The sequence below is a fragment of the Cyanistes caeruleus genome, chromosome 9, assembly GCF_971803275.1.
Source record: "Cyanistes caeruleus chromosome 9, bCyaCae1.hap1.1, whole genome shotgun sequence".
Lineage (NCBI taxonomy): Eukaryota > Metazoa > Chordata > Aves > Passeriformes > Paridae > Cyanistes > Cyanistes caeruleus.
This window is the reverse complement of record NC_141709.1, coordinates 24,639,510-24,652,865: the sequence shown is the minus strand read 5'-3', so window position 1 is coordinate 24,652,865 and position 13,356 is coordinate 24,639,510. Positions and strand designations below refer to the sequence as shown.

The 13,356-nt window shown below is 53.7% G+C and overlaps 2 protein-coding genes across 6 annotated transcripts in view; one reads left to right on the top strand and one right to left on the bottom strand.

Moving 5' to 3' along the window:
* ERI3 (ERI1 exoribonuclease family member 3) overlaps positions 1–2,241 on the top strand; it is a 130,444-nt gene extending 128,203 nt beyond the window's left edge. For all 3 annotated transcript variants that reach the window (XM_086841290.1, XM_086841291.1, XM_086841292.1), the window contains exon 8: positions 676–2,241. In XM_086841290.1, coding sequence (XP_086697416.1) covers positions 676–758 — 83 coding nt within the window. In that variant the 3' untranslated portion in view covers positions 759–2,241. The remainder of the gene's footprint in view (positions 1–675) is intronic.
* A 3,133-nt stretch (positions 2,242–5,374) lies between these two features.
* The window catches only part of DMAP1 (DNA methyltransferase 1 associated protein 1), a 35,440-nt gene continuing 27,458 nt past the window's right edge, over positions 5,375–13,356 (bottom strand). For 2 of the 3 annotated variants that reach the window (XM_086841286.1, XM_086841285.1), the window contains exons 9-10: positions 10,806–10,878; positions 8,589–9,074 (exon numbers count right to left, since the gene is read on the bottom strand). In XM_086841286.1, the coding sequence (XP_086697412.1) occupies positions 8,728–9,074; positions 10,806–10,878 (420 nt within the window). In that variant the 3' untranslated portion in view covers positions 8,589–8,727. Of the gene's footprint in view, positions 7,931–8,588; positions 9,075–10,805; positions 10,879–13,356 lie in introns of those variants that run through there. The other variant, XM_086841287.1, reaches the window with a different exon arrangement.

Sequence of the window (13,356 nt, the reverse complement as noted above, 5' to 3'; positions counted from 1 at the left end):
TGGAGACATCAAGGCGTGGGGCGAGGAAGAAAGAGTGGTAATCGGAACGAGTGGAGCTGTCCCGAAACGGAGGGGAGCGGGAAGAAGGATCGCCTCTGCGCCGTGTGCTGTCAAGGGAGAAATTACACATTTACTCTTGCTTTTTCTTAAGGAGACGGCCCTCATAGATCAAAACATGGATTTACAAGCCAATTTTCAACATGAAATATAGACACTAGGAATCAATTTAAGCCCAGCTTCTATTTTAGCAAACGGTGCCTGAGTTTAGTCCCAGGTAAATAACACAAGAGCCTTCCCCCTTCCCATCTTGCTGCTCTGCCACAGCCCAGCACCAGGAGTGGCTGTGGCTTGCCATCCCAGCCACCTGTCACTTGTCAAACTCTGGTCGCTGGGCATAGGGAGGCACCGCGGGCTGGCTCTGGTGGGAACATGGATGACTCTGACCTTCAGGTCTGGGGCATGGGTCCATCTCAGTGCAGCACCGGGTCATACTGGGATGCAGGTGGCCAGTGCTGGGACTGGGAGCTCTGCAATCTTGCCACATCACTGCAAGGTCCTTGGGACAGAGTACCTGGACTGGTGAGGACACAGGTCCAGTGCGGGATTCAGAACTTGCTCCAACAACTCCTCTTTGGATCATGCCTCTAACCCAGTATCTCTGTGCTTTCTCCTTAGATGACTGCAAGAACATTGCCAACATCATGAAGACACTGGCCCATAGAGGCTTCATCTTCAAGCAGACCTCCAAACCTTTTTGATCCCCGAGGCAAGCCAGGCAAGGGCTGCATGCGCCCGGTGCCGGCAAGGCGGGGAGGACGGGCTCCAGCATTAAAAAAAACCCGGCAACCGAGGCCAGAGGAACCGACACAAAAAAAATCTCAATTTCAGCTGTTAACTCCAGTAGAGGTTGTATATATGGGAAGGCAAATCTGTGTAGACCTGATGTGACTCCCTCTCTGGGCTGCTCCGGACATTATGCCATGCTAGCGGACAGCCGCGTAGGGCGCTTGCACCACATTTTAGACTTGTAGTTCGTTCTTTTTCTTTGGCTCCTGATTTCCGTCCCTCCCTCCATATCCCACCCCGTCCTCCCTCTCCCACCCCGCAGCCAGAGCATCCCCCATCTCCACCCTGGCATGGGCCATACCCACCTTCCCTTCTTCTTTCTCTTCTCCGGTTTTATGTTTTCAGGCCTCGATGGCTGCTGCAGCGATGCCGGTGTGTGCCTGCACTCGGGCAGCACTCACGGAGGCTCAGCGTGTCGAGACGGCCCCTCGCCCTCCCCGCCAGCTCCCCCCGCCTCTCCCTGAGCGCCTTTTCCCCTTTTTGAGTCAACACTAACCCCTCTCTGACTCCTGTATGTGACAAACGCGATCCGTCTCTTTATGTTCGAGGTGAAGTGCCTGTATTCTCCGCTGCAGAGCCCCTGGCAGCCCCACCGTGGGCTGCAGGGCCCCGGAGGGCTCCCTTCAGTGAGGCAGGGGCCCAGCGGACAGGCGGGCGGCAGGAGGGAGGTGACAGTGTCCGCATGGAGCCCCGTCCCCTCCCCGTTCCGTCTGCTCGTGCCTCTTGCGGGGCTGGGTGGGATGCCCAGCCCTGCCTCGTCCCCGCCAATCAATTCCAGCTCCATGGGGGACAGGCCCGCCACAGCACCGTGTCCGTGTCCGGTGGTGGACGTGCCAGCGCGCGCTGGCCCCCGGCCCACAGGTACCTGAGCAGGGGAGCTGCAAATTGGCCCAGGCCCCTGAGTGTGCTCCCTGCCAACCTCCCTCGGTTCCCGAGCTGAGGCTCAGCCCCTGACGTGCCCACGTGCTGTGCCCCTCACAGGTCCCCGCGGACGCTCAGCAGCAGCTGGCTTGTTGCCTGAGAGAGTTGCCGAGCACATCCCCGGCTGGGTGGGCTCCCGGCCGGCCAGGGCGGTTGGGGGGAGCCGTGGGGCGGGCTGAGGGCGCACGTCCTCTCAGTGTCACCCAGCCCCAGGGCCCTGCTGAATGGAGCCCTCGTCCGGGCACTGACCTGCAGGGAGGCTGCAGCCCCAGGCCCGTGCGTGCATGGCCTGGAGCGAAGCCGGTGACGGCAGCCAGAAGGGCAATACAGGCACTGAACTTGGCGGTACATGACTGCATGGTGTGTGGTGTTCCAGTTAAACCAACCGATAATGCAACCCCAGCATTTTCATTGTCTAGTTATTCCAATCCTTGCTGTAAATGTGCCACATGAATAAAGTTTGGGGGTAAAGGAGCCCAGGCTGTGCCCATGCATGTGCAAGTTTGTATGGGGGGCAGAGGCAGGGGAGTGCCACCTGGATATGTGGGAGTAGGGTGCTCCCTGGGGTATGGCACGTCCGTGCTCCCCATAAAAGGCAAGGGTTTTGGCTGTGAAAGGGTGGTCAAGGTTCCCTGCTGCCAGGAGCACTGCCCCACTCTCCAGCATGGGCACTGTGAGTGGGCACCAGCCCCACCACCACCTCAGGTTTGCTTGTGCCCCAAGGCAGCTCTACCCTGAGGATCCCACCAGCCCATCACAGCTGGACCTTATCCATTGGTGCACCCCACACACTTTTCTGCCCAGTGCCAGGTGACAGCCACCACTACATCCCACTGGCACCTGTCACCCCACCTTGCAGCCTGGCACACTGTAGCCACACAGCTGCCACTGCATTTGGAGCATCTTGGCTACAGAATGGAGCCAGCATGGCTCTGCTGGACCCTGGGGCATCTGCTCTGCCCTGGCCAGCTGAGCCAGCACGAGTGCAACACTGTGGGGTGCAGGAGCAATACCCAGCCATGCAGGAACCAGCACTGCATCCAGGTGCCCAAGGAATTTGCCCCGTGCCAGAGTTCCACTGGGTAATGGGGATGCAATATCCAGCTAGCACCGAGTGGGCAGCTCCCAGACAGCAGGGGCAGTCCAGGCAACTTGCTCCATGCAAAGGTCACAGGGGTTTTACCAGTTCCCTCTGTGCAGCACCTGATCAGCTTTATTGACCCTTTTTCGATGGGAGTTGTCTAATTAGTTTTTTATGAAAACTAAGAACTTGGCCTTTGCCCTCTGCTCCTGCAGGCGAGAATGTGACTCAGAGGACACTGTCACAGTGGATCGATGATGGCCACTTACACTTGGAAGGCAGGTGTAGGGGACACAGGGTGGGCAGCAGCCCAGAGCAGGGCACACAGCCAGGGCCACCAGTGCCCACAGTGGGCAGCACATAAACCCAGGCTCCCACCGTGATGCCTCAGCCCCTCCAAGACCCTGCAAAACATGAGATGCCCGGACCAGGAGCCCCTCCCACCACAGACTGACGCCTTGGGTGGGGCAGTAGGAGAAACTGTACTGACAGTGAGTGCTGGGGACAACGAGTGTTTCCAGCAGGGGCAGCCCCTCACTTAGGCAAGGCAGCACCTGCAGGTGTCGGGCACGCAGGAGTTAGTGGAAGACAGCAGCTACAGAAGAGCTGGGCATGGGAGCAACAGGCTCACGGCATGGTAGCCTCAAAGGCAGCAGGGGCTGCAGCAGCTCCCAGTAGGGTCAGTGGCACCCAGCCTGTCTGGGATGGGGGTGAGACAGCTCCATGCACCAGGACCAGTGGCCACAGGGCAGCCATGGGTGCCCTGGGGCAGAGCCTTGCACATCTCTGGGGCAGCTCTCCAGCACCTGCTACAAGCACCTGGAGGTTGCACTACTCCAGAGGTCAGATGGGGCTGGGACTACAGCACTGGGCAGAGGGGATAGCTCCCACTTTTCTCTGGAGCACTGCAGTGTTTGTCCCAGCAAGGCCCTGTCTTGTCCCATGGCTGCAAGCAGCCAGCTGTCCCTAGGGGCACTGGGACAGTCAGCACTGCCCCTGCACCTCCTCATCCTCACCCTGCACAGCATGCTTACAGCTTCTTCACATTCTTGATGGAGAACGAGCTGGAGGCCAACTCCCTTCACTTTCTCTGCTACAAAAGGGAGACAGGAAAGAAAAGAGAAACCAGAACAGCAGGTGGGACCACTTGGGTTGTGACAAACACATCCACCTGTCCCAGAGCTAGCTCCAGAGCTTCAGCAGCAATCCAGGCAGTGCCAATTGGACTCCACTGCCTGGTCGAAGGCAGAGCCAAGTCTCTGCGTGACAGGAGGGACAGAGCTAATCCAGTGGTGACAAGGGGGTGGGACAGCACCCTCACAGGGAATGCTACCTCCCTGGCATGAACAGGGCTTTGGGATGGTCAGGAGGAAGGGGCTGAACTCTGCAAGAACTTGGTGGCCCCAGGAGTCCTGACTAAGCAAGACAGTGTGCACCAAGCCCTAAGAAGGACACTGAGAGAGGGGCAGAACAGCTCTGTGCTATGGGCAGCTGTGCCAGGGATGCTTCACATGGGACAGGACAGAGTCTGGAAATGCTCCTCTGCCATCCAGACGTGCTGTGATGTGGCCCAGGAGCAGATCAGGAGGCTGACAAAACAACAGGGCTCCTCAGAAAACCCACCCCTTTTCTGGGCAGTACATGCCAATATGCCTGAACGAGGCCTGGCAAGCTCCAGGGAGCTCCCCTTCACAGAGAAGGTTCAGGGCTGCACCCAGCCCTAGGAAAGCCGGGGCCATTGTCACCAAGTGAGACTTTCCCCACAGTGAGACTGTGCCAGGTGCCACATGGACCCTCCGCCCACAGCCACGGCAGGGTCAGCACCCAGAGCTGGGCTCCGCGTGTGGGGTGCCCCAGGCACTGCCCAGCTCCCAGATGTGCTGGGTGCTGCAGCGACAGGAGGTGCCAGAGCTCCGGGTCCCCACGGCACAAGGCACCGCAGGCAGCAGCACAGGCCAGCGCTGCACTGGCACAGTGACTGCACTCTGGTGCCCGCCGTGCCCGGCCCCACAGCCCTCCCCTGTCCCCGCAGGCCGGCAGAGCCACTGCCCCAACCCACAAGCGCCCAGGGGACGGACGAGGCAGCAGGGACCCGCTCTCCGGAGCCAGCCAGGCCTGCCCATCCCTGCTCCCGCGGCCCCCGGCCCTGCGTGCGCCTGCTCCCGGCGGCAGAGCACGTCGTGGGAGGCCCCGCTGCCTCCCCTGGCGGGAAGCGGCCCCCAGTTCCCGCCGGGCAGACGGCAAACAGAGCATGGAATTTGCACGGCTGAAAGTTAAATACAACACACACACGGATTTCGTCAGAGGCCCTGGCACCGCTGCCTTCGCGGGATCCGATTAACGGGGAAATAAAAGGGCCAGAGAACCCACACAGCAGAGTGAGCAGATGCCCTATAAAAATCAAATACAGGGTAATCAAGGGGACCGAAAGGTACATTTAAAAAAACAAAAACCCACCCTGGAAACAAAGGAGCTGGGCTTTGTGGCTTTCCTGGGAGGGCTGCAGAATTAATGGGGAAGAGCACATGTGTTTGATAATCTTTATATGGCAAAAGACCCATCTTTCAAATATGTCACAAATTCATATTAATCACCTTCCTATTGCCTTCCGTGGCACAGCTATTCCAGTTGCCTCGGGCAAAATTGGGAACTGTCTGGTTAAAAAAAATGTTTTACATTATAATTTACAAGAGCTTACAAGTCTAGTTTCTTTTAATGGAAAGAACGATTAAAAAAAAGAGAAGAATATATATACACCCTGGTATATATACACTATATATATTAAAATATATATATATAAAAGACAGATATTGTAACTCCATCTGGAAAGAGAGAATGTTTGATCTTAACAATGTAACTTCTAGCTTTCAAACAGGCTCAGAAAACAAGAAGTCAGCAGGAGTTCAGATAAAGGAAGCTTAAAAGTCAAATAATTCTGACTCTGAACCCGAGACTTCTTAGACTCAAGGTCCTTTCCTTTACCCATTAATGGGCTGACTTGTGAGCTCAGGAACAAAGTGCTGCAATGTGAGGATTTCTGAGAGTCACTCATTACAGATCACTGAGTGGAGTCTGAGTTGCGGAAATCAAAGGATCCAATCTGGAGTAACTGGCTGAACTTCTGCTTGGAACTAATTTGTTCCGAGTTCGGCTCACCTTTCACCTCCCGAAGGCCCCGAGTAAAGTCCCTACCGGGGTCAGCCTCAAACAGCACTGGGGGGATCCCAGCTCAGCTTTAATGGTCAGCAATGGGCACTGCAGTCCCTGGGAGAGAGTGGACAGGTAGCCAGGGTAGGCGAAAAGTGGTGGACACAGCAGGGCAAGACAGCACCAGGCTTCCCACTTCCCCATGGGCTCTGAGAAAGATGCCTCTCCCAGCCTGGCTAATACACCCTGCTGACATGTCCCCCATGCCCACTGCTGGCCAAGCAGGGTGGTGGCAGACAGCTGCTGACAAAACCGGTATCTCGAAAGACCCTGGTGTGCCTTTGCCCATTCATTCCAATTCCTGGGAAGGAATCCAGGCAGTGCTCAGGAGTTAGGACTCCTAATCCTATTCCTGGCTTTGCCACTCTCTCCAACATCTGGAGCAAGATACTTCTCTCCAGGGAAACAAATCTGGCTTCAGGGAAGAAGCTGGTTTGGAGGCTGAACTAATCCATGCTTAATCCAACATGTAGAGTGCCATGGACAGGCAGTGCTAGACAGCACAAAGGGATTCTCCAACTCAGAGGAATTTGAAGGAGGGAGATTAATTGATTCCCCCAAAGGCCCTGGCAGCTCAGTGGCAAAGCACACGCTTGAACTCGGGAGTTCAAGGCTGGCATGGCAGGGTTAAACCACTGCAGCAGGACAAGGGCAGGTGTCATGGCCAAGCACCCACAGCTGCAGGAGCAAGGGAAGGAACGGCCATCAAAAAGCACCGCTGTGCTCCAGAGCTACTTGTTCCCACCACCAGCCACACTGCTGCCACGGGGCAGGGACAAAGCGCTGTGCTTCCACAGGCTGCTTCCTCTGCACCCTGCCCTGGCCCCGCTGTCCCCACCACGGCCTGGACACCTTGAGGCCATCGCCATGCAGAGTGGGGACACATGCATGCACCCACCAGCCATCCCCCTTCTCAGTGCTGACTGAGCCCAACAATCTTCCAGAGGCAAATTTCAGCCATGATGCTGGACAAGAAGCACCAGAGTTGCATCTGCCAAGGAGGATCACCAGGACATGACCTCTACTCAGCTCAGCCTATCTTTGGAAAAGCTGGCTGTGGGCTGCAGGGCGTTGCTCTCTCCTATGCTGACACCACCAATAGCCCAACAACCGTAGAAAGGTTCAGGGCAAGCACAGTGCCAGGCCCTGCCTGAGTCTCCAAACATATCTGAACCAGGCAGAACATGGGACAGAAGCCCCTTTCTCTTCCTCTCCAAAATACCCCTCCAGCTGGGATGTAATTTCCCCCCCGCCCCCAAAAGGTAGCAAAAAATGGTCACAGTGTGAATGTGCTTGACCTTTTGTCTTGGACTAATCTAATTGTGTCGTCTTTGTGTAATCAGCCGGTAAAGGTCAGTGCTGTATTTAACATGGGGGCCCTTTAGGTACTGAATTTGCCTTGCAGTGAATTAACTTGATTATATTTCTTTCAAATATGTCAGAGACCAGGTCAGTTTAACCCTCTCTGTGCTGCCTGGGCCCATGCCTTTGTTTCCAATTCCAGGAGGTGGCACCGAGGAACAATGTGGTCAGAAACACACTCATGGGCTCCCTCCTCCTGCAGTTATGGCCACCACCACCATCTCTCCCACCTTCCCAACAAGCCAGTTCTCAAGGGAGACCAAGTGTACTGTAAATCAGCCCGAAAGTTTGCGAACCAGGACACTCCAGACCGCAGGGAGGGAGGGGTGAGATTCCAGATTGAATGCAGTAGGGGAAAAAAAATAATAATTCAAAAGACTCCTTTACAAACATGAACCTGTCTCAGTGGAACTCTTCCTTACGACTCAACATTGTCACAATCAAATAGGACATTACTCAAGTCCAGGTTAACGTGTCGCCTCTGCCGTCGACAGATAAGGTGTTCTCAATATCCTGCAATACATTATACATTTTAGAAAGTAAAGGTCTGTGCCGCTACCAGGGGCAGTGCGTTGGAGGCGTCAGGGATGCCACGGTGTGGAGATGGACAGCTTTCATCAGGCAGTTCAGCTCAGCTGTGCCAGGGGACTGCACAGAGGGGAAAGCAGCCTCAGCTAATCCCCAGGCTTACCCTTGACCCTGAGGCAGTGGTGAGGGGCTGGGCAGCCTGCCCTCCTGGAGGCAGGGAGGAGAGGCCGGTGATTCACATCCTGCAGAAGTACATGCACAGGACATTGCCACAGGGCTTGCACTGGAAGAAGCCCTAGGCCTGGCTTTTCTTTCTTGGCACTGGAAGTAGGGTACAAAAACCCTCCTTTGCTCTTCAAACACCTCTCTCCTTCCCAAGCCTCCTGCTCCAGGCAGGGCTACTGCTTGACTCCAGGGTCTTGGGCAAGTCATGTCTCATCACCTGAAGACTGCTTTCCCCACTCGCTTCCCTCTGCTGAGCAACCCTTATGAGGCTGTGTCTAGAGGAAAAATGCCTCAGGTTTGCAGCTGTACTGTTGCTGCCTTAGAACAAGCTCTCATCACCCAAAGCCTCACCGCTTTGGTCCACCCACACCAAGCTATCTGCCTGCATGCAGGATGTAGAGAAAGCCCTGCTGGCCCCACCTGTAGCACCAAGAACACTGTCCAGCACAGGAGACAAGCCCAGAGAGCAGCACTGGGACTTGGGGGGGAACAGGCGTGTTCTGCTCCCTTGGACGCGCATGCCTGGAGGGAGAGCAGGGCAGCATCCCCAGCGCTTGTCAGGGCATCTGCGTCGGAGACCTGAGTGCGCCCTGTTCTGCCCCCCCGACCTTCCTTCTCACCGAGTTGGGGGTCAGTGGTGCTCCTACTACATCAATGATCTGGTCCTTGGTATCTCCCTTGCCCTCCTCGATGCCGAGCCCTGTCTGGCCATCTGGATGGGCACCTTCCACGCTGAGGGGGCCGATGCTCCCAGCTTTGGCCAGGGCCTCGTAGCGGTGCCGTAACATCTGCAGCTCATACTCGCAGTTGGCAAAGGCTTGTTTCAGCTCGTACAGCAGCACCAGGTCACTCCGCAGCTCGTTGAACATCTGCACAATCTCCTCTGTGGGCATAGGGTTGAGATCTAGGGAGAAAAACACCCTCTGTTAAACACCCAGACCTACAACCCTATAAAATGAAAAATCCCTATAAATGTTTTGGCTGCTCTTTCATTCCCAAAAAGATACACCAGAAGCCTCACTCTAATCACATGGATCAATATCAACTGGTATCCCTAAGGGCTGGGCTGTCTTTTGGTTCTGGCCAATGACTAAGGGTGAACCTTCAAAGTCCAGCACTCAGCAAGTGAAGGATGATGGAAAAACCAGATGATTGAACCTTGCCACCCACAAGGTCACATATGAAGGGAGCTCTGTCTTACAGAGAGACTGGATCCACCTTGCTGCAAAGGGCAGAAGAGCTCCTGCTGTTCCCTACACTTTCACCAAAAGAGGGTGGACAGGCTGAGCTCCATTGCTTCTTATTGCTCCTCCCTGGGCAGGTCCAAGGCAGAGAACTGTTCTGCTGCTGTGTTACAGACCTGTTTGTAGCAGCAACTATCAAATCACCTCCCCACACCTTGCATTCTGCTGCACCCCACCATGCACACATAGAGAAGTGGGCCCCATCTGCAGGGCTGCCCACATGACCCCCTTCCTGCTGGCAGGGTGTTCACCCCCACAAAGCCCAGGTGTGGTTCTGCACTCTAAAGTACAGCAGGGCTGGAGCCCCAAGAGACCCCCAAGGTATGTGTGTTCTTTGAGGCAGGAACCTCTCCTTACCCTCATGGAAAGCGAGCTCCAAGAAACACTCACATGTTTCCCCCAGGCTTCCCTAGTAAGCACAAATAGCAGCTCCCTCAATTCTACAGCCGAAACAGGAAACCATCCTGGCTGAGCCACTTTCACCAGCCACGGTAGGTCTTCAGAATGGCACAGTTTCCGAGACAACATAGCGAGCCATAAACCAGCTGGCCCAAAAAACTAACAAGACTTAACAGAAGTCAGTGCTGGGAACAGGCTCAGTAACCTCTTGTAAATCATTAATAAGGCTTCTATTTTTCTCTTTTCCTACCTTTAAATATCTCTCCAGCCACCGTGCGGGAGAAAGGGATCATCAGGTGTCTAATCAAGAGACACTGCATGCTGGGACCTGTAATACCTGTAAACTGTCCCCACTGCATGGAGAGCAGCCGCTGGCCATGGGCTGCACTTCTCCCCCTCTAGCCACGAGCAGGTATTGTACATGTTAAGTGAACCCTTCTTTCAGCTACTAAGACACTCGAGTTCAAGAGTGAGGGATGTGTGTTTACTCGCCTTTCAGCAGAGATGCTCCAGATTTTCACACAGCATGCAACCTATAAAGGGGGGATGAACAGTCCCAGATGCATTTTGGACTTGCCACCGTGAGCAGTAAATTAAGAGGAAATGAGGCTTAAAAGCAAGACAGGGCAGCCCTGAACAATGCGCGTGCCGTGGTCACTAACACACTTAGAAGTACCTCTCCCGGCAAGGCTGAGATTTGCCTTCCTAATACTGCGCTGCCTCTCTTGATGGTTAAAAAGGCCCAAACAAGAGAGAAACAAAGGCTCTTTTAAAAGATTTTTCTACTGGGAGGAAAAAAAAAAAGCCCTGTGCATCTTGTTCTGGCTTTTACCCTCTCTTTTTTTTTTTTAAACACATAAAATATTTTAAAAACCATTCACATACTGTTATTCAAGAAACTGGCTGTATTACTAGGGGAAAAAATAGCCCATCTCGAGAACAAAGGCTAGCTCTGTGTGTCTCTTTCTCTCTCGCGTGCCCCCTTTACTCACCTACTCCGAGTTCCATCAGCATCTGCTCCAGGGCTTTAATCTTCTTCTGTCCCACCGAGCTTGGCAGTTTCATCTGGAACACAAAGGTAACAGAGCCACACAGCTCAGAGATAGCCCTCACTCACAGCCGTCTAGTTCAAAAGGCAAGAGAGCTTTTCTTTTTATAGTGCAGGGGGAACAAAAAAAGAAAGGGAGAGAAAGGAAAATCAAGTGGTAAGAGAGGGAGACAGGGGCTGAAAGTTTTCAGACTAGGTCCGAGGGCAGGTATTGAAAAGCCCGGTCGTGAGGGCTTTTATTTTCTCTCTCGTGTGTGTGCAAGACACGCTGTTTTACAGTTTCCATGTGTCACTGAATTAACAACAAAAGTTCTTCTTGGCTTCAAACCCTCTCCCGCGGTGCCCAGCCCATCAAAGGGCTCATTTACACAGCGGCTAATGTGCAATGCTGCCCTACTTTATTCGCTTTAGCCGGCCTGATTAGACTCATGCGCTAACAGACTCACTTCTCCTTTTACCTGCTGAGCCCCAGACCTGTGGGATTCATTTACAGAGCAGGCTTTGTAACAAAGGGGAGAGACAGAGAGAGCACAGTTACTTGACTGGCGGAAGTGTGCACACACATTTACATCGGAGCTAAGGGGCTAGGTGAGAGAGGAAGCATCAGATGTGAGCTATGAAAGGGAATTGAAGCTGGCCAGGAGAGGAAGAATGCACACACTTAGCAGGGTCCTTCCTCTGCATTCATTTGGGCTCTAGCAGGAGTGCTAGCTGCTCAGACCAAGCATTTATTAGATTATCAGCAGCACAAACGCAGCTGGCACAATATGGCAGGGAGAACAGGTTTCCAAGCCCTGCGGATATACCCAAGAAAAAATGAAAGCACTCAGCTATGCTAGAAAACACACCAGGAAAGAAAGGGCTCTCAACACTGCATTGTCAAACATCCTTCTGCACAGGCACAGGCTGCCCCCCTCTGTATCCAGCCCTGGAAAGGTGACCTCACACCTCAACCTGGGGATCCCATTCAGCAACCCAAGTTGCCCAGCAGGCAAGAGCATCCTGCAGGCATCCTGCACACGCTGCTTACTGACCAGGGGCCCAAACCTCAGCCAAACCAACCATGAGTCTGCAACGTGGCTGGGAATGACCTGAAGGAAGAAACATTATTCACTCCACCTTAAAACTGGCCTCTCAGGGAGAACACACTGGGAGGGCCTGTGGTCACCTTACTTCCCATAAGCCACAGGCTAAAGCTGCCCAAAGCAGGCAGCTCAACATCAATCTCCCAGATTAGACCCATTGCTTCCAGTGTTTGCTGCCCCAACACAAAAATGCCAAGAGGCTCCATCTGGAACTTCCTAATTCCTCTGAATGCCGGAGCAGTGCATGCATGCACACATCCCCAAATGCTGAGAGTTCTAACCTTAACTCAGCTATGGCTATGTCCATATCATATCCATAGCAGCTGCTCCACAACACCAGTGTAGGACCTGTGGGAAATCCTGCCTTCTCCATGACATCACTTCAGCCAAGAAACCAGAGTATGGATGCCATAGAGCACCCCAGGGGAATGGGCCTTTCACAGTACATGCTGGGAAGCACCAAGTTCTTTTTGACAGATATTAACACGACAAGAAAGGCTCCAGCAAAGGACCAATACGACTATCAGGGGAGGATTTCTAAGAAACCAGCCTGACCCAGAGAATCCAACAGGACCACTAGAGAAAAGAAACAAAACCACACCTTCATGCAAACACTTAGCACAGGTAAGGACCATGGGATGCCTCTGCCTTTTTGTTTTTTACCCCAAAGGTCTTTGGCTTAGTGCTGGGGTTTCTGCACAGCAGTCAATTTCATACTTCTTTCCTACTGCTAAAGAAACCAATTCTTTGCAGTTCACCACAGAATGATAGTTTTAGCAGAAGAAAGACTGTCAAAGTTATCATGTATTTGGATTTCAGTCAAGTCTTCAGGCCAGAGTCTCAACTTGAGCAGAACCCCACTAAAACAGGTTTTCCGAGGAACTCTGCTGCACAGACAACCTGCACAGGCTCTGCTGAAAAGGACAGGGCAGAGCCCTAAGATAACTCAGCCCAGCCCTGGGACAGGAGATGGATGCCTTGCTGCAGCTAGCAGCCAGATGCCAAGGAAGGAAAGGTCACTTTGCACAGCTTAGCAGAAAACTTAGTCAAGTCTAGAATATCAGGAAGACATCCCTGAAAGCAAGAAGATTCAGCCCAAAGAATTGCTCTGTGCCACAAAGAATCATACAGAACATCTAAATGGGTGAAATACTCAGCTCTGCCTCAGCTTCGGGATATAGGGGCTGATCTAGTCAGGAGGTACTGCCCTTAACTGGGGTTTAAGGATTAACAATGAGCCCAGCATCTGCCCACTGAAGAGCTCGTGGACACACAATAGTTGTGTGACATCACAGCCCTGAGAGTCTGTCTTCACCCCTGCCCCAACAGCAGACACTGGAGCCTTCTTAGCCAAAGGCAAGATTCCCTTCTGTTAATTTCCCGTCTGGCAAAAGCACGCTGGGCACCAAG